The sequence below is a fragment of the Oryzias melastigma genome, linkage group LG17 (assembly GCF_002922805.2).
Source record: "Oryzias melastigma strain HK-1 linkage group LG17, ASM292280v2, whole genome shotgun sequence".
NCBI lineage: Eukaryota > Metazoa > Chordata > Actinopteri > Beloniformes > Adrianichthyidae > Oryzias > Oryzias melastigma.
Window position 1 is genome coordinate 198,680 of NC_050528.1, and position 17,891 is coordinate 216,570.

Below are 17,891 nucleotides of genomic sequence, written 5' to 3' on the forward strand. Positions count from 1 at the left end.
CTAGAATCATTCATGAACCTGAGAAGCATGAAGCAGGAGAATCCAACAGGGGTTTGAACCTGGACCTCCTGGTGTAAGGTGAGGGTGCTGACCACTCCACCACGTGTGGTTCTGTTCAGTGGTTTTCTCAGAACCAGCTGGAGCTCCTGAGCTTAGACGATGACTCAGCGTTTTTCTGACCTGTGAGTTCTGTAGCCGCTCCAGAAACTCACCGTCTCTTAAACGTTTCGTTTAATCTGATGGTTTTTATTGGAATTTTTTTGGTTTAAAACGTGATAAAGGGTCCATGACGTGTTTGTCACAGCTACAGCTCCTCCAGTTTCTTCACATTTGTGTCAAACAGCAGTTTTCTAAAGAGGACCTTCAGCCTGTGAGCTACAGCAGCACCAGCCAGACGATGGCGATGACCATCAGAATGACGGCCAGGACGCAGATGCTGATGAAGACGATGTCGCTCAGGTCGTGAGGCTCCGCCTCGGGGAGCGCGGCGTAGCCAGGGCTGTGGCTGGCGGTCTGCAGAGCCTGCTCCTCTAGACGCCGCTCCTCTGCGGAGATGATGGACACGGACGCCACCTTCCGCTGCGCGTCACACTGCACCTTGTATTCCTGCACGCTCTGCTGCTTCCCGTCGGAGAAGTCGATGTAGAGCTTGTTGACCAGCATGGTGATGTTCCGGTGTTTCTGCAGAGAAGACACGCACAGGTGTGGACGTGGCGTCTTTGACAGCCGAGCTGCACCAGCGTCAGGTGAGAGCTGCTCACCTGGCTGGCCGTTCCACAGTTGACGAACTGCGCCAGGATCTTGTAGGAGGTGGAGGTGAGCTGAGCCGTGCAGCTGGGGTTCCCCAGGTAGATGCTCTCCCGGTCCAGCTGGGGTAAGGACTGCTGCGGGATCAGGATGGTGAACTCTGAGCGCGTGCAGCTCACGTTCACAGGGACCACTGAGGATAGACAGGTGTCTGAACAGGTGTCTCATCAGGCTGCGTCCGGCAGCACCACCAGAACTGAAACAAGAAGGTCAGGAATCGGTGACGTTACCTCCGAGGTAGGAGGCGCTGAAGCCTCTGTGAGCTTCGGTCCGGTCTGTGCTGAGCACCACTAGCAGCTTGTTCCCCTTGGAGAGGATGAAGGGGGGTTGCTCCCGGCCGCACCAGCGGCCCAGCAGGGCGTCGGCCTCGCTGTTGCCATCGTGAACCGCCACAGAGTCGTAGTCGCACTGGTCGGACAGACGGTTGCGGTCCTCCAGGTCCATCACCGGGAAGAAGAGTTTGATCCGGTAGCCGGCGGCCAGGGAGATGCTCCAGTGGCAGTTGATGTTGTTGGGGTAGATGTGGGGGTAATGTGGGCTGCTGAAGTTACCGCTAATCGCTGACAGCACCTGCTGACATTCACCTGTCAAAGCAGAGCATCGTCAGTCAGGTAACTTCATGAGAACATCGGGAACACCCAGAGAGGCTGGACCCAACATTTCAGAGAAAACTTCTCTGAAGGTCAGAAATGGAGGCGGAGCAAACACTGCCCTCAAAGGCAGAAAAAGGTGCTGACTCATCACGAGTCTCTGCTGACTCCAGACACACCTGAGGATCACATGATCAGTTAGAAATCACAGCTGAGGCACGTGCACAATGACGCCAAGAGCAGGAAGATCGAACTGTCCACTGGGATGATTACAATATGAGGAAATGATGCCCCACTTCATCACTGCATCACTACCATCATCACCACCATCATCACTATCTCCACCAGCATCACCACCATCAACATCATCATCACCATCCTCACCATCACCATCATCACCACCATCAACATCATCACAATCCTCACCTTCACCACCATCATCATCACTACCATCACCATCATCACCATCACAATCCTCACCATCACCATCATCACCACCATCCTCACCATCACCATCATCACCATCACCATCATCACCATCACCATCATCACAATCCTCACCATCACCATCATCACCACCATCACCACCATCACCATCATCACCATCACCATCATCACCACCATCAACATCATCACCATCATCATCATCACCCCCAATCTCCATCATCACAATCCTCACCATCACCACCATCATCATCACTACCATCACCATCATCACCATCACAATCCTCACCATCACCATCACCACCACCATCACCACCATCATCATCACCATCACCATCCTCACCATCACCAGCCTCACCTTCACCATCATCATCATCACAATCCTCACCATCACCATCATCACCACCATCATCAGAATCCTCACCATCACCATCATCACCACTGTATTAGCCATGGATCCAACTGTAGTGTATATTAGGTGAAGGAATATATATATATATATATCAATTTTAGTTTCGTTTGCAGTCGTATTGTGCAGTTAATCCACATGTTTTTGGGTGGAGACATTTTTCTCGTGATTATAACTCACCTGTGGATTTTGCACCTGTAGGTTAGAGGGGGGAGGGGCTGGGTCGCCACATTTTTTGTAGGCCGCTTTTTGTTGCGTTTTGCACATTTGTTTTGTTTTATTCTTTTGCTTACAATAAGCCAGTCATTGATGTATATCACTGGATTGGTCTTTGCCTGTTCGCTGCTATAGACAGACACGTGCGCGCCCAGGCGCCATCGTCATGCATGGAGTCATGGCGGCAGAACGGAGCTATTTCAATGGAGGACAGGCAGACATCAACCACAGAAATCAGGCTAGCTCCTCATTTCTGAACCAATTTTTACAAAATGTGGCTCAAATTAAAGCTTAGAAAAGGATTGATCTTGTGGTATATTTAAATTGGTACTTTTTCAGACCTCCGCCATTCATTACTCAAGAAGACTCAATGAATAGTGATGGCGCATGTCTGTCCCGCCGTATGTCACGTGACTTCCAATCCAGTAATACACATCATTGGCCAGGGTCATCCAGAGTGGATTTAATGACCTTTTTTGTCTTTAATAAAAGGTTCAAAGCCTGACCTAATTTAAGTCCCTTTGTGTAGCGCGTCACACAATAAGCGGCCCAGCGTCAGCCTCTCAGCAGCTTTTGATTTTTTGTTATAGTCACTACAACCAGCATCACCACCATCACTGCTGGAGTTTTTCCTTACCGGGAAGGAGGGTCTAAGGGCGGGAATAACCAGTTTATTTAGTCTGTTTAGTTTTTACCTATTGTTTATATGTTATGACCGACTTTCTGCTTCTGTAAAATAACTTGACTGAAGCCCAAGGAGGCAATTGTTTTGTGTAATTGGGCCATATAAATAAAATAAATTGAATTGAACTGGCCAGATCAGTGTTTCCCAACCCTGGTCCTCAGGGTCCGGCATTTTTTTAATCTGACCCTGCTCAAACACACCTGCCTTTGATGACCGTCATTGTCAGGCTTCTGCTGAGCCCATAGACTGTATATAAGAATGGACTGAGCGAGCAATGAGGTCCCCCATTGGAAATGCATTACCTCCTCTCCTCGCGAAAGTAGGCCGCCGCTTTCACCGTCACTTCCTGAAACGGATACCGCCATTTGTAAACAATCTTCAGCGATTGGTCTGAGTCATAGCTGAGTCATGGAATCTACAGGAAGTACTGTCGCCAATCAGGAGTGAGTTTATTGCAACCGTCTGCCTCTTTCCACGCCTCGACCACGAGACCGCGGATGTAAACAGCTTCTACTTTAATAACGGCGGAGAATCGTACAAGTCATTGTTGAAGCCTTTGAGGGAGAACCATTCCAACATTTGATTCTGTCAGCGGTCCTTTGGGATTTACTTACATTTATTCCTTTTTGTCGAGATAAAAGGAGCATTTGGGTGACGCCGTGCCCGAACTGCCCGCCATCCCCTTGCGCGTGGACCGCAGCGTTCTTCAAATGCGTTGCCAGGTTACAGTCTGATCAGATGCACGTGAGAAGCGCGTTCAGTGGTATTTAAAATAAATAACCATTCTAACAAGTGAACAGCTGGATCTTTTTCTGTTTGAAAATACGACCAGGTCCTTTCAAGTTTGTCTCGCGCTCCTCAGACGGCTGCGTCTAATTCAGGCTGAAGCTGGAAAAGTGAAGAAGATGAAACTTTGGTTGGTGATTTTATGGAGGAGCTGTACCATTCCGTATGATACGCAACTTATAATTTATAAGCTACAATCAAAACAGTGAAATAAAGAAAAACGAACGTTAAACAAAGAAAAAAGTCCAAACACATAACCTCAGAGTGAAATCTATTTCTACAGAGTAAATCCTCATCTAAAAATGTCGACAGCATGCTCCTCTTGTTGTTTTAAACTGCTGCATCGGTACATTCCATTGAGGAAAACAACAGTAGGACAATGATTGGTACATTGTTGAATTGTAAAGTAGGTGTTAAAAGGTCTTCAAGGACCCATTGATGAAGTCTGCTCCCATTGGCTACCCGTCACCTGTCAATCAAACCCCCCAGACGGTCGACGTCAGACCCACAAACGGTTATTGAGCCATCTGATTGGTCAATTTATAACTCTAATAACTTGTGATAATGGAAAAAAATCTTTAAAAAAAATTAGGATTAGAAAAAAGAAGTTAATCAGAAAGCAGCAGAGGAAGAATGATTATTCTGACATATAAAATGACTGAGAAATAACTGTCTGTTTCCCAATGTAAGTCAATGGGACTTTGGCCTTTTTGGAGCCCAGTGGTACTTCCTATAAGGAACAGGAAGGAGGGGGGCTTGCTCTGTCCAGTTATTCTTATACAGTCTATGGCTGAGCCTGATGATGAGCTGAATCAGGTGTGCATAAGCAGGGCAACATGGAAAACATGCAGGACAGTCCGAGGACCAGGGTTGGGAAACACTGGCCTAGATAACAAAACACAGACCAGAAGCTCTACAGTTCTCTTTGGCGGAACAGGAAGTTCATGTGTGTTTTGGATTCAGGAAGATTTTATAATCAAATCGTTTTTAACTAAATTCATGCAAATGCTCGATAGAAGCTTGAGTTTGTTTTAAGTGCTGTTGTATTTGCACACAGCTGCAGATAAACTGAGCTGATGTGCGTACAGACTCTAACCTCGACTCACTGGAATCTCAGTCTAAGAAGTGTACACACAGGAAACATGAACACACTTCCAGTCTGTGACACTGATGGGCCAACCCAGAGGCTTTATCTGAGGACTCGGTAGAACCCATTGACTGTATAAGAAATATTAGATTAATTAGACTGTCTATGGTTGAACCTCGGGGATCACTTCCTGTTTCTGCTCTTTCAGGTGTTTGCATAAAACGGTAGTCTGCAGCCTTTGGCTCTGGGGCCACATGTGGCTCTTTTACCCTTCCTCTGTGGCTATGTGGTTCACGAAAAATAAAAAGGTCAAATTTAAAAAGTAACATGAAAGTAAGTGCATAACAAAGTTAACAAAAAACATTTTAACATATTTTTGAGTACTGTTTAACAATTTGAGGTCAGCCAGAATTGAAGCAGGTTTTCTATGTTTCAACAAATTAAAAGTTTTTAGGTGCAACTTTACAGTTTCACAAATATGATAAGTATCCCTTAATTAGCTTTGGTTTAATCTTGGTTTGTTAGATTTACAAATTTCTCAGTGAAATGTACCACACAAAAAGCAAATAAAAGTTTTTTTTTCAAAAACACTGCAGACATTTCTCCATACTGATCCTTTGTGACATAAGGTGACTTTTATTTTGAAAGGAAGTTGTGAACTTCTGTCAAAAGTTAATAAAAAGTTAATTAAAAATATATATGTATGATTTATTTATGCAAAAAAACCCAACAAAAGTTCATTCACATTTATCATAATAACAATAACATAAGTAGAAGTTAGTATCCGATTTTTCTAAAGCACATGTCGAGTCCCGGCCCGGGGGCCGGATAGAAACTCCAGGTCATTTTATTTTTTTGTTATTAATGAGCCGATGTTATCTTGAGCTCATTTCTAACTTGTGTAATTTTGACAAAATATATTTTTATGGAGAGTAAAATATTAAAAGTTATTTAAGGTTTAAGTTGATTTATTCTGGAATAATATTCCTGCATTTTTATTATTCAGAATTATGTTAAAAAGTTACAGTTTTAAAGTTTTAAAAAATGACATTCTGCTAACTTTTAGGACTATTTTGGCATTTACTAAGATTTTATGCTGTTTTGGAGTTAAGCTAAAACTTCAGCTACATGCTAGCTGTTTTGGCTAATTTAGACAGTTTTTTAGGATATTTTAAAGTTTAGCTAACCTAATTTCTTTAGTTTTTTTAGGTTAATTTGGAATTAAGCTAATATTTAAGCTGGTTCTCAACTTCGTCATTTTCAGCTATTATCTTCAGTGATTTTAACATCTTCAGCTATCAGGCCAAATTCAGCTTCCAGCATTCACACTAGCATTATCACAGCTAATGCTGTATATCTAGTTCATAATTATGTTAAAAAGTTACAGTTTTGAAGTTTTAAAAATGTAGTTTTAGAGCGTTGAATAATTGTTTATCCTGTTCTACTGGGTCGTTGTCTGTGAGGAATCCGACCCGAATGGTTCGTTAAGTGCTGAAGGCTGCAGACCCCTGGTGTAAAAGCTGCTCACCTGAGTAATAGTAAGCCTTGAAGCCCCGCCCTCCAATGTTGAAGTCGGACTTGAACACCACCAGAAGCTGGTTGGACGTGGTGATGACGTTGGGGGGTTTTTCTCCCCCACAGAACTTGCCCAGGTGCTGGTGTGACAGCGTGGATCCGTCAAACAGGGAAACAAAATCAAAATTACAGCCCTCGTTGTTCTCCAGCTGGAAGTCCAGGAAGACGAAGGTGACCACGCTGGCGTTGGACACCTGGACGGTCCAGGAGCAGTCGGCGTTGTTGCTGTACTCCTGAGGGTAACCGGGGCTGGAGATGACCCCCGACAGTCCGGTCAGAACCCCCCCACACATGTCTGCACAGGACAGAAGGAAACGCCAGTTAGAGACCTGTCCAAGATCAGGAGATCCAGCAGATCCCAGTGACTCGTTCTATCCTGATGATGAGGGACCCTCACCAGCATCTCTCTGGTCCTAACTCTGGTTTGGGGGGTCGATCCACACAGACTCCGTTATGGAGCAGCATTCATACCAGAAGCATCAGCAAACAGTGAGTGGAAGGAAGCACCTTTACTGTAGCCTGCACTGAAGCCCCTGAAGGCCACGTGGCGGTCCGAGTGGAAGATCAGGGACATGACGTTCCAGGAGGAGGTGAACCTGGGCGGGGGCGCGTCTCCACAGAACTTCCCCAGGAGGTTCCCCTCGTCCTCGGACACGCCGTTGTAGATCTTGACGTAGTCGTAGGCGCAGCTGTCGTGGTGCTCCAGCTCAAAGTGGTGGAAGCTGAGCAGGACGGAGGAGCCCTCCGGGACCACCATCAGCCAGGAGCAGTGCAGGTTGTAGGGATACAAGCCGGGGAAGTTTGGGCTGGAGATGTTCCCAGAGGAAGCAGAGAGGATGCCTCCACATTTGACCCCTGAGAATCCCAAACCAGTTGTTATTTCAGCTCAGGAGCAGACGTCTCATCGTTTCCTGGTTGGAGAGTTCATCGCTCTGAAGCTCAGCTGGTCTAGTCCACAGAAATCAGACCTGCTGAGGAAGTTAAGATGACAAACGCAGACTCACCTTTTTTAGAAGAGGCTCTGAAAACCAGCAGCAGCAGAGCGAGGACGGCCGTCCTGAGAGCCATTCTGCCCTCAGCTGCAGGGGCCTGCAGGTGGAAGACTGAAACATTCATCCACCGCAGGAACCCGACACCTCCTGCAGGCAGCGCCACACGCTAAATTTTAATGACTGTTATCCAATGAGCAGGAGAGGCCTGTCAGGACGCTGTTTGGAAGATGTTCTCCATTATTGATGTGAGTCTGACACACGTGGAACACGCTCAGTGTGTGTTCCACCAACACGAGGGTCACCCTCCTGAAGGTCGACCAGAACGCAGCGAGATGAGGAGGACGTTCGCTCTGAGCCTCACCGCCGCTGTCCAAGTTTCATGATGTGGCGCTGTAACCCCCCCATCTGTCAGTTCGTCTTCATTTGACTTTAAGGGTTTAACAGCTGACAGACATGCAGCTGCAATGATCCTTCTCCATGTTCCTGACGGAAGACGCAGTGAACTGCAGAGACGCACGAGCTGCAGCTGCTGCAGACGCACGAGCTGCAGCTGCTGCAGACGCACAAGCTGCAGCTGCTGTGATGCTGCAGACGCACGAGCTGCAGCTGCTGCAGACGCAGGAGCTGCAGCTGCTGCAGACGCACGAGCTGCAGCTGCTGTGATGCTGCAGACGCACGAGCTGCAGCTGCAGCTGCTGCAGACGCACGAGCTGCAGCTGCTGCAGACGCACGAGCTGCAGCTGCTGTGATGCTGCAGACGCACGATGCAGTCATCCTGACTCACCAACGGTTTGAGGAGCTGCTGGTCAGCCCCCTCTGCAAACGCTGCTCACTAATGGGGTTCCTGCTGTTCGTGAGTCATCCTCATTCCTCCTCTCGCCTGCTAGGTGGCGCTGTTGCACCATGAAACCGTGGCAGCACCAGCAGCCTCTCAACAGTCCCAGCGAGCTTCGAGCTGGAATAAATAAGAATGTGATTAAATCAGTGGAGTGTTTTCAGCTCAGAGGTTCATGAGACTCAAATGAGCTGCTTTGCAGTGGAATTGAAATCCCGTCCTCTCGTCATTGTTGGAGGATGTGGGCAGTCGGCACCGCAGCAATGTGTTCCAGGAAGATACCCGGCTTTACAGCAATCTAATCACCCATTAGCAAATAAGCTCTCTGAAAAACAAATACGGCGGAAAGCACTGGAAATTCCTGCAGACTGAAAGGAAACTTCGACCTGAGGAACGCTCTTAATTTAACGGTTCAGCTCCAGCAGCATCACGAGAGCCCGGCTCACCATCCAAATCCAGATGAACGTTATCTGAGGCGGAGCAAAGAGCTGTCGACGCCAACATCTCTTTCTGATACTAGAAGACAGGATGTGGAGCGACTCTTTTCCTTCAAAATAAAACAGTAATGATGCTCAAACAGTAAACTTCAGTCTCAATATCAGTTAGAAGACGGTCAAAATCAACAGTCCTTTCAAATTAAGAGTCCAGACTTTTCTACAGACTTTAGGAACAGTAAACATGGTTTAAATTTGAGGTTAAATGTTTCAAGTCTATTTTTCAGTTCAGGAAACAGCATCAGAGAAAAAGCTCCCATCATTCATCAGTGTGTCTCTGCTCTCATTTCTGTTTTCTTTACCCTCTGAGCTTTACTGACCTCTGGGATGTGATAGAACGTGTCGGGATGACAACAGGTCTGTTCTATCTCTCCTTACTGTTTAATGTCGAGGTTGTGAGGATTCTGAGACGTCATCATGACTGTCGTTGTTGTTTGTCTTGTAGATTTGTTTGTGTTTCCTGACGTGAACATGAGCAGCGGATCATCACAGAGGTTCTCCTCTTTCAGCTCCATCTCTGGTTCCTGAAGTTCAGTCATAGAAACGGATCCTTGAAACCACGCTCTGCTCATCCAAACGGCTGGACGACTGTAGTCTGACTCATCACTTCCTGCTACAAACACAAAGACTGTACATGAGATCTGGACTGAGTGACCCCGCCCCCCCAGGGTTCAAAACAGGAAGTGATTCCAGGAAGCCAAAATCCCATAACCAGCTGTTCCTCAGCCATTCTATTGGTCGGAATAAACGTTCTGGATCTGAGAGATTTTCATCATCTTCTCCATAATCGGATATTTTATGATGTTTCTCTGTAGTTCACGTTATAAACTGACCAATCAGAGGCCTCAGTAGAAGTAGGCGGAGCCTGTTGAGCCTGCCTCAAACATTCGATAGACAGATTCTTCCAAGCTGCTCTCAGTGGAAGGGGTGTGGCCTTTCGACAAGCTTGCCCCTGATTGGAGACAGCCGTTGCCATAGGGACAATGATTGAGACGGACCACTCATCTGCTCCGTCAGTATCACAGACTGAATTGACTTTTGGTTGGAGCGGCGGTAAGGCATTTTCTATGGGGGGGGTCCACACCCGCTCAGTCCAGTCCTCCATATACAGTCAGTGTTCAGCGTTCTCTTCCACATTGCTACTTCTCTGCTCCAAGGACGCCGCCGTGTGTCATTGGCTCGCCGCTTGGGGTGCACAGATTGGATTAGGACCGTATGAGCTCAGAGTCCCTCAGTCGTGATGAGGAGAATGAAATCTGTTATTGGAGTTGAGAAGCAAAGAGATGCTGTTCCAGAGGACGCTGCGGATCCGTGGATCAGAAAGATTCTTTTACTGACCTTCCACTCCCAGCAGGCCGAGAGGTCAGCGTGGGTCCTCCCAGATGGACTCCGCCCCCTTCTCCTGATGCGGTCTTCAGGACCCGTTGAAGGCGTCGTGGTGGTGGTTGAGTTTGGGGTTTTCCCGGTTTCTACATTCACCTTCTCTCCTCCTTGGTCCTGCTCCTCTCCGCTCCTGAGCTGCTTCCTGTTTTCACTTCGCCCAAACATCTGATGCATAATTTAAGACCATAAAAATATTCAATCGTTTCTACAAGTTTTCTACATTCAGATCTATAAAACAAAGATGTTTTCTTTATTTAAATGTGATTTGACGATGAAACGGAACTTCAGCTCATGCAGGTTAACGTGTGAATCTGGAGTTTGTTGGATTTATTTCTGAAAAGTTCATTATTATTATTGTTGCTGTGCCGGTTAGGAAGCCTTTAAGCTCCTCCTTCCATCCTCGGCGGTTCTCCATCGCCACGCCGCTTCGGCTCTGGTCAAGCTGCATTGTTTTCAGGAACTTCAGAGAAAATATTCCATCAGAATTTCACGTCTGCTGATGTTAGGATTCTTTTGTCTCAGTTTCTTTATTCTTTGGTCGGACCCGGATGATGATGGACCACGATCATCATCATCTTCATCATCTTCAGATAAACCAGCTTTTGCTCGTCCGGTTTTTAACGACGAGTTTACCTCTTGGTTCCGTCACATTCTTGAGTTCACTTCAGTGCAGAACGTAGAACGATCTTCTGCGAGAACGCCGTCTCGCCAAACAGGAAGTTTGTGTGGGAAGCTCAGCTGGTTAGAGATGTCAGCTTCAATCTGACTCCGCCGTTCCTTTTCCTGCATCTCCGAGCAGACCAATGATCTCCAGTGTCCTCCACTTTAGGCTCCAGAGCCCAGCAGAACCTCACAGAACCCTTCTGACCCGCCGTGACCTTGACGATGACGAGATCTGAAGGCAGAGCTGCCACCAACAAATTCGAAGGAGCCACGCGGCTCGGCGTGTGACGGGCCGCTGGCCACCAGCACACATCTGTTTCAGATGAGAATCAAAGCGACTGCGCACTCAGCCGGCTGCGCAGCCAACCGTCCTCCACATTGTCTGGCAGCGTGGACGCCTTGGCGGCCGGCCCTGCTGCCACCGCCTCTCCCTAACGAGAGCAGACAGGAATTCAAAGGCCGCATTAAAACCAACATCACTGAAGCATCAGGCAGCAGTTTCCAAGCCAAGACAGGAGCGGGGAGACGGGAAACAGGAGAAGGCCAAGAACAGGTCACCTGCAGAGATCTCACCTGCAGAGGTCTCACCTGCAGACGTCTCACCTGCGGAGGTCTCACCTGCGGAGATCTCACCTGCAGAGATCTCACCTGCAGAGGTCTCACCTGCAGAGATCTCACCTGCGGAGGTCTCACCTGCGGAGATCTCACCTGCAGAGATCTCACCTGCAGAGGTCTCACCTGCGGAGATCTCACCTGCGGAGATCTCACCTGCAGAGGTCTCACCTGCGGAGATCTCACCTGCAGAGATCTCACCTGCAGAGGTCTCACCTGCAGACGTCTCACCTGCAGAGGTCTCGCCTGCAGAGGTCTCACCTGCGGAGATCTCGCCTGCAGAGGTCTCACCTGCAGAGGTCTCACCTGCAGACGTCTCACCTGCGGAGATCTCACCTGCAGACGTCTCACCTGCGGAGATCTCACCTGCAGAGATCTCACCTGCAGAGGTCTCGCCTGCAGAGGTCTCACCTGCAGACGTCTCACCTGCGGAGATCTCACCTGCAGAGGTCTCACCTGCAGAGGTCTCACCTGCAGAGGCCTCACCTGCAGAGGTCTCACCTGCAGAGATCTCACCTGCGGAGATCTCACCTGCAGAGGTCTCACCTGCAGAGGTCTCACCTGCAGAGGTCTCACCTGAAAACCACACGGAGCGTCGGATTCTTTTACCCTCTGCAGGCAGGATCCACCTTCACCCTCAGAATGCCTCCAGATAAATCTACAGAGGGCCGGACTCTTATTGTGAAAGGCTCCCAAACTTAAATGCCGTTCAATGACAGCAGGTTTGCAGAGTCTGCGCAGACGCAGCTGCTCTGAATCAGACAGTCGCTTCACTCTTTTATGGATTTTTTTGCAGGAGATGAAAACAAGAAGAGCTGCAGGTCCGGAGCTCTGCTTATGGAAAACTCTGACGTTTCTACAAAAAAAAACATTTCCAGAGTAAACAAACGTTTGTAAACAAATCCCACAGATGCTGATAAGTTTTTGAACATTTCCTGAGCTCTGCTGATCCAGATCGGAGCCTCAGGACATCAGCGGGGCAATTTCCCCTTCTGCTACTGTAATAAAGCCGCTGCTGCTTCACCGCAGCGCCGAGCGCCATCCATCAGCCGCTGGAACGCAGCGTCAGTGGTCATCAGAGAAGGCCGGCCTGCTGATAGATGAGGGAACACGGAACAAACACCAGACCACAGCCCCCCATCAGTCTGCATGGAAGTGATGATAATGTGAGGCTGCGTGTCCGCCCACAAAGAGCAGCTTTACAAATGTGGACATTAGAAGAGTCATAAAGAACACCTTCCAGTTTATTACTGCTGGATGGAGGCTCCATCACATCAGAGCCTGTCCGTCTCCAGCTGCCCCCCTCCCTCTACGCTCAGGGAAACACTGCCTCTCGTTAGCAACTGTCACCGAGCAAAGAGTGATCCAAAAACCAGCAGGAGCAGAAACCTCATCAGAACCGACGTTTCATGAGCGGCTCTGTCAGAACTTCAGAAAACACTGAACCTCTGCTCCACATAATACACCTGTTCAATGGAAGTGAAACACGGTTAGAGCTGCAGAAAAATCAGACAACAGCTTCTTCTTTAGGATTCTAAAGTGAAATAAGATCTAAACTAGGAGAGTCAGAGATGTTTGAAGACATTTTACTCTCATGTCCTCCAGCTGTGCGGCCCAAACACAGATCCAGTGATCCAGGACACCATGTGCCACAGAATGACTAAAAACCACAGAATGACTAAAAACAGAAAATGACTAAAATATTTAGTAATCTGAAAGCTAAGATTAAAAAATTTGAGCATGTTTTAAGGCTTAAAAACTTTTCAATCTCCAGAAATATTTTCCAAGTCCTCCGAAAAGGTGTTTGAGTGGTACTGGTACAGTACCAGGAAAGTACCAGGACAGTACTAGGAATACATCAGAATAGTACCATGATAGTAACAGGATAGTACCAGTATAGTACCAGGAAAGTACCAGGATAATACCAGATTGACATCAGAATAGTACCATGAAGGTACCAGACTAACTCCAGTATAGTACCATAATGGCATCTTCCAGCATTCTGTAGCTACTAGTATTATTTTTGTTAAATATTAATATCAGATTAAAGCAGCAGAAATAAATCTGTTTCTTTAATAGTCAAGGACAGCTTGAGTGAGTCAGTTAGCTCAAGGCCATTCATGTTCTCAGCGGTCGTAGTAAGGCAGTGCTTTCTATGTGTGCATGTTTGTGTGTGTTTGTATGGCTGTTAGTCAGTTGTACGTGTGTCACTATAAGCACATTTGCAGTGAGAAATATTATTATGGGATGTCGGTTCATTGAAAATGTCTGATTACAGCAGAACTGAAGGAGTCTGTCGGCCCCTCCCTTCTGAACTCTCATGGTCTGTATGGAGTGTTGGGTCTGGTTTGGGGCGGAGCCTAAGCTCTTCTGATTCTACATTTTGACTTGCAATGTTCTAATCCTTTGTTACAACTGTCCTTATGGGTGGAATAAAACCGGTCAAAGCTGTCTGGGTCCACAGGTGTCCTGAACCTGGATGACCGACGATCTTCAAACATCAAGATCCTTCACCTCTCAGTGAGCCTGAAGAGAGGGGCGAATGTTCACGCACTAGCTAGTTAGTGCTGTTCATGTGGAACGTGCACGCTCCTTGCTGCAGCCTGACTGTTAGAAATGAGGAAATTCAATTCAATTCGATTTTATTCAATTCAATTTTATTTCCATAGCCCAAAATCACAAAGGAAATTCGCCTCATTGGGCTTCATGCAGGTAATTTACAGATGCAGGAAATTAGTCATAAAATATGAACAATAGTTAAAAACTAAACAGACTAAATAAAGTGGTTATCCCTGCCCTTAGACCCTCCCTCCCAATAAGGAAAAACTCCTAAAAAACTGAGTCAGGACAGAAGAAGGAACCTTAGGGATTCCCACATGAAGGAGAGATCCTATCCCAGGACGGACAGGAGATACCAGAACAGTTAAAGGAAATCAACCAATCAGAGTGTAGTTTGTGTGGATCTCATGCACGTCCTGTAGGGAGTCAGTCCTCACCGTACTAACGACTAGAGTGTGGCAGAAGGACACTGGAACAGCATCATGACTGTGGAATACTTGACATTACTCTAACCACACACCACAGGGGTCCCTTGACGTGGCGGTGCGAGCCTCAAGGGACCTGTAGACGCTCCTCTATGACCCTCCATGGACCTGAACGCCACAAAACCCTGCTGAACATGTGACTGCGGCTGAAACCATCAACCCATAAAGACGATGACGGCGAGTCTGTATTTGACGGTTTCACTCTGTGGAGCAGAAATAAAACAGCAGCTGACATGTGGCACAATGAAGCGGGATTACAGAGAAAGATTTATGAGCATGACTGTGAGCAGGACGTCTGAGGCGGATACAAAGCACCGCCCCCCCGGGACACGGCCCACTGAGCCAACAGGAGACCTGAAAGAGAAGGAGGCGGCCAGCGGTCCACCTCCATCCTTCTACATAAATGCAAGAATTTTGTGATTCAGTTCTTTGATAAAATGTATTTACTAGATATTAGATATTAATGAGAATACAAGTCCTCCTTTATAATGATGCTTGAAATTAGTAACCTTAAAGTTCTTTAAAGTCTCCCTATGACAATTTTTTTATTTTAAAAAACGTTCTCAGTTGTGTATTAATTATGATTATGAAGTTTTTAACCAAAATCCTACAACCTAAATGTCTTAAAAAGACATTAGTCGTGTTGATCTGAAGCTTCAGTCTGAAAAATATTCTCTGGGGGGCGTGGCTTTTGGAACTGTGTGGAGCTGAGCGGTGCTGATCTGTCCCGGACCACTCCCCCCCCGTCTGATTATGGAAGGTCCGTATCTCAACAGCATAAATCATCAATGAATGTCAGTTCAGACGAGGAAGCTGAGAGCTTCACGGACCGAACTTTCACTGATCCGCTACAGCTGAGCCGCCGTCCATCCATCATCCATCCATCATCCATCCATCCATCATTGATCATCCATCCATCCATCATCCATCCATCATCCATCCATCCATCATTGATCATCCATCCATCCATCATCCAGCCATCATCCAGCCATCATCCATCCATCATCCATCCATCCATCATTGATCATCCATCCATCCATTATCCATCCATCATCCATCCATCATCCATCATCCATCCATCATCCATCCATCCATCCATCCATCCATCATCCATCCATCCATCATCCATCATCTGATTGTGCTTTATCATTATTGGTGTCACACAGTTGCTGGAGCCTATCCCAGGTAGTGTCCATCAGAACAATCACGAAGAAGTTTCTTTTGGAACAATCAAACTGAACAGTTCATGTGTTTACTCATGGTGCCCCCCCCCCAACACACACACACACACATACACACCTATGTTTACCTTCAGGATTATTTCATGTTTTGTGGTTTTTCATGTTAACTGAGAACAAATGAAATCTGTGTTTTCCAGAAGAGCCTTCAAAGGAAGCAGTGATGTTCCTGGTGTGGACCGAAGATGAACGAGCTCAAACTCAGAGAGTTAACGGCAGTTAAAAGCATGTCTGACCAAATGGACTCACTCACCCTCAGAGTTGGTGACAATTATCTCAGAAACGACGAGACATCCATCAGCAGCTTCAGCTGTAATGATGACACATGGGAGTGGATGTGTGCTGCTGAGAAGTTCTGCAGCTCCTCGTGGATCCTCAGTTCTGCTGGGGACGGTAGCAGGACCGGATCTAGAAGAGGTTCCTCTGATCCTTCTGGGTCTCCTACAAAAACATGACCAGGATGACGACAATCTCCAGACTGTTCTGTGTTGAATGATCTTTTCCTGTGATGTAAAAACTGTCAGCAGCCTGAAGGAAGAGTGATAGATGTTCAGGTGAATGTCTCACCTGGAGAGGACGCAGGAATGATGAGCTCAGAGGAACAAACCCATAAAGCTCTTTATCAATGGATCGCTGATTTGGCAGAAATTCAGAAGATTTTTGTAAAACCAACAATTGAGAGGCGTGTTCTTCTCCCGCTGTGTGTGCATCAGCCTGAAGGAAGAATCTGGATCTCCATTAGCATCTCTGAACTAATAACATCCCACCACCTGCTTCCTCTGAGTCCACAGGATAATTGAAAAAGCCCCGTTTGTTCTCTCCAGTCCCTCTGAGAACCTCCAGATTCCCAGCAGACAGAAGGAACAAAAGATTCCACCTTATCCACCAACACTCCATCCAGCGTCCTGGACTGCAACCAGCGGAACATCTGACCGACCGTTAGTGTGTGTGTTGGGGCGTGTGGGGGGGGGTGCGTTCTGTTCTCAGCGTCTCAGACCAGATAACTGAGTCTATTCCGGGTTTGGGTCCATGTGTTCCAGACGTCTTTTCCATCATGGAGGATCTGATTTTACTGCAGTGTGATTGACAGCGCTGGGGGTTGGGGGGTGGGGGGTCCACAGATCCGAACTTCCTGTCTCCGCTTGCAGATCCACCATGTGTTATGTTCGGAACCAGCAGCAGCTTCCCCTCATGACCTCGTCCTTTACCCCAGGAGGGGTAGCAGGGGTAAAGGGTCCACTTGACCCAGGAGGGGGTCTCGGGGGGGGGTCTGATGGCTCCTCTGAGCTTCATCTGTCAACGTTTGTTTTCTGGCTGACAGCTGCTGCTTTCATTTACTTTTCGCTCGGCCCTCCAAAGTCTCCGGAGAGGAATCGCCACCTGTCCACTCTTCACATCCGTCACCTCGTTGCTCCACAGCTGTCACAGTTACCCGGGTCTTCCCAGGTAAAGGTGGTCCCAGGCTTCCGATGGAGGAGCAGTGGAGCGGGAAATTGAAAAAAGTGGAACAGCAGGTTTATGGCTCATCGTTTTTATTAAGAATTCTTTAAGTTGGAGCGCTCATTCCAGCCTCACGGTTCAAGGAGGCGATAGATCTCCACACTACAGGAAGGCTGCTGCGACAGATCCGCCCTCTGACATGCTGGAGTCCCAATCTGAAAGAGGAGTTTGTGAGGATCAGTCCAGATGCTCTCTCCAGTTTGTTTTTTTACGACAGGGGCAGCATGTATTATTTATTTATTATTATAGACTCATTTCCATCTTTAGAACAGGTTGAGAAGGTTTTAGACTCCATGACATGATATCCATCTTTTCTCCATAAATGACTACAGTTTATTTTAAAAGCTTAATACACAGAATTATGATCCTTTACGGTAGAAACCATGTTATACTGTAAATAGGAAGATTTCACTTAAAACAATCTTTATTGTTCAGTAACAAATACACTAACGGCTGGTTCACACTGGACAGGAAGTGCTGTGGGAGCCACGCGAAGCAGCACGGAGCGAAGGCCGCCTCCATCTGGCGCCC

The 17,891-nt window shown here is 47.2% G+C and overlaps 1 protein-coding gene across 2 annotated transcripts; it reads right to left on the reverse strand.

Annotated features, from left to right (window-relative positions):
• Positions 1-230: 230 nt before the first annotated feature.
• cdcp2 (CUB domain containing protein 2) lies at positions 231-8,973 on the reverse strand. Of its 2 annotated transcripts, XM_036216517.1 has the most exons (8): positions 8,873-8,973; positions 8,376-8,546; positions 7,604-7,688; positions 7,107-7,454; positions 6,553-6,894; positions 1,038-1,391; positions 762-940; positions 231-681 (listed from the first exon to the last, which is right to left on the reverse strand). In XM_036216517.1, the coding sequence occupies exons 3-8, from the start codon at positions 7,665-7,667 to the stop codon at positions 376-378; spliced, it is 1,593 nt and encodes a 530-aa protein (XP_036072410.1). In that variant the 5' UTR covers positions 7,668-7,688; positions 8,376-8,546; positions 8,873-8,973; the 3' UTR covers positions 231-375. The 2 variants fall into 2 exon arrangements, with proteins under 2 accessions (XP_036072410.1, XP_024128923.1); XM_024273155.1 differs by lacking the exons at positions 8,376-8,546; positions 8,873-8,973 and having other exon boundaries at positions 7,604-8,132.
• Between the last annotated feature and the right edge of the window lie 8,918 nt (positions 8,974-17,891).

Bases quoted from the DNA above. Each gene is read 5' to 3' on its own strand.
- cdcp2 (XM_024273155.1), bottom strand. From the start codon at position 7,715: ATGAATGTTTCAGTCTTCCACCTGCAGGCCCCTGCAGCTGAGGGCAGA. The intron at 6,895-7,106 runs GTGCTTCCTTCC...TGTCCTGTGCAG, and splicing joins CAGTGCAGGCTACAGTAAAG to ACATGTGTGGGGGGGTTCTG. The intron at 682-761 runs GTGAGCAGCTCT...TCTTCTCTGCAG, and splicing joins ACTGTGGAACGGCCAGCCAG to AAACACCGGAACATCACCAT.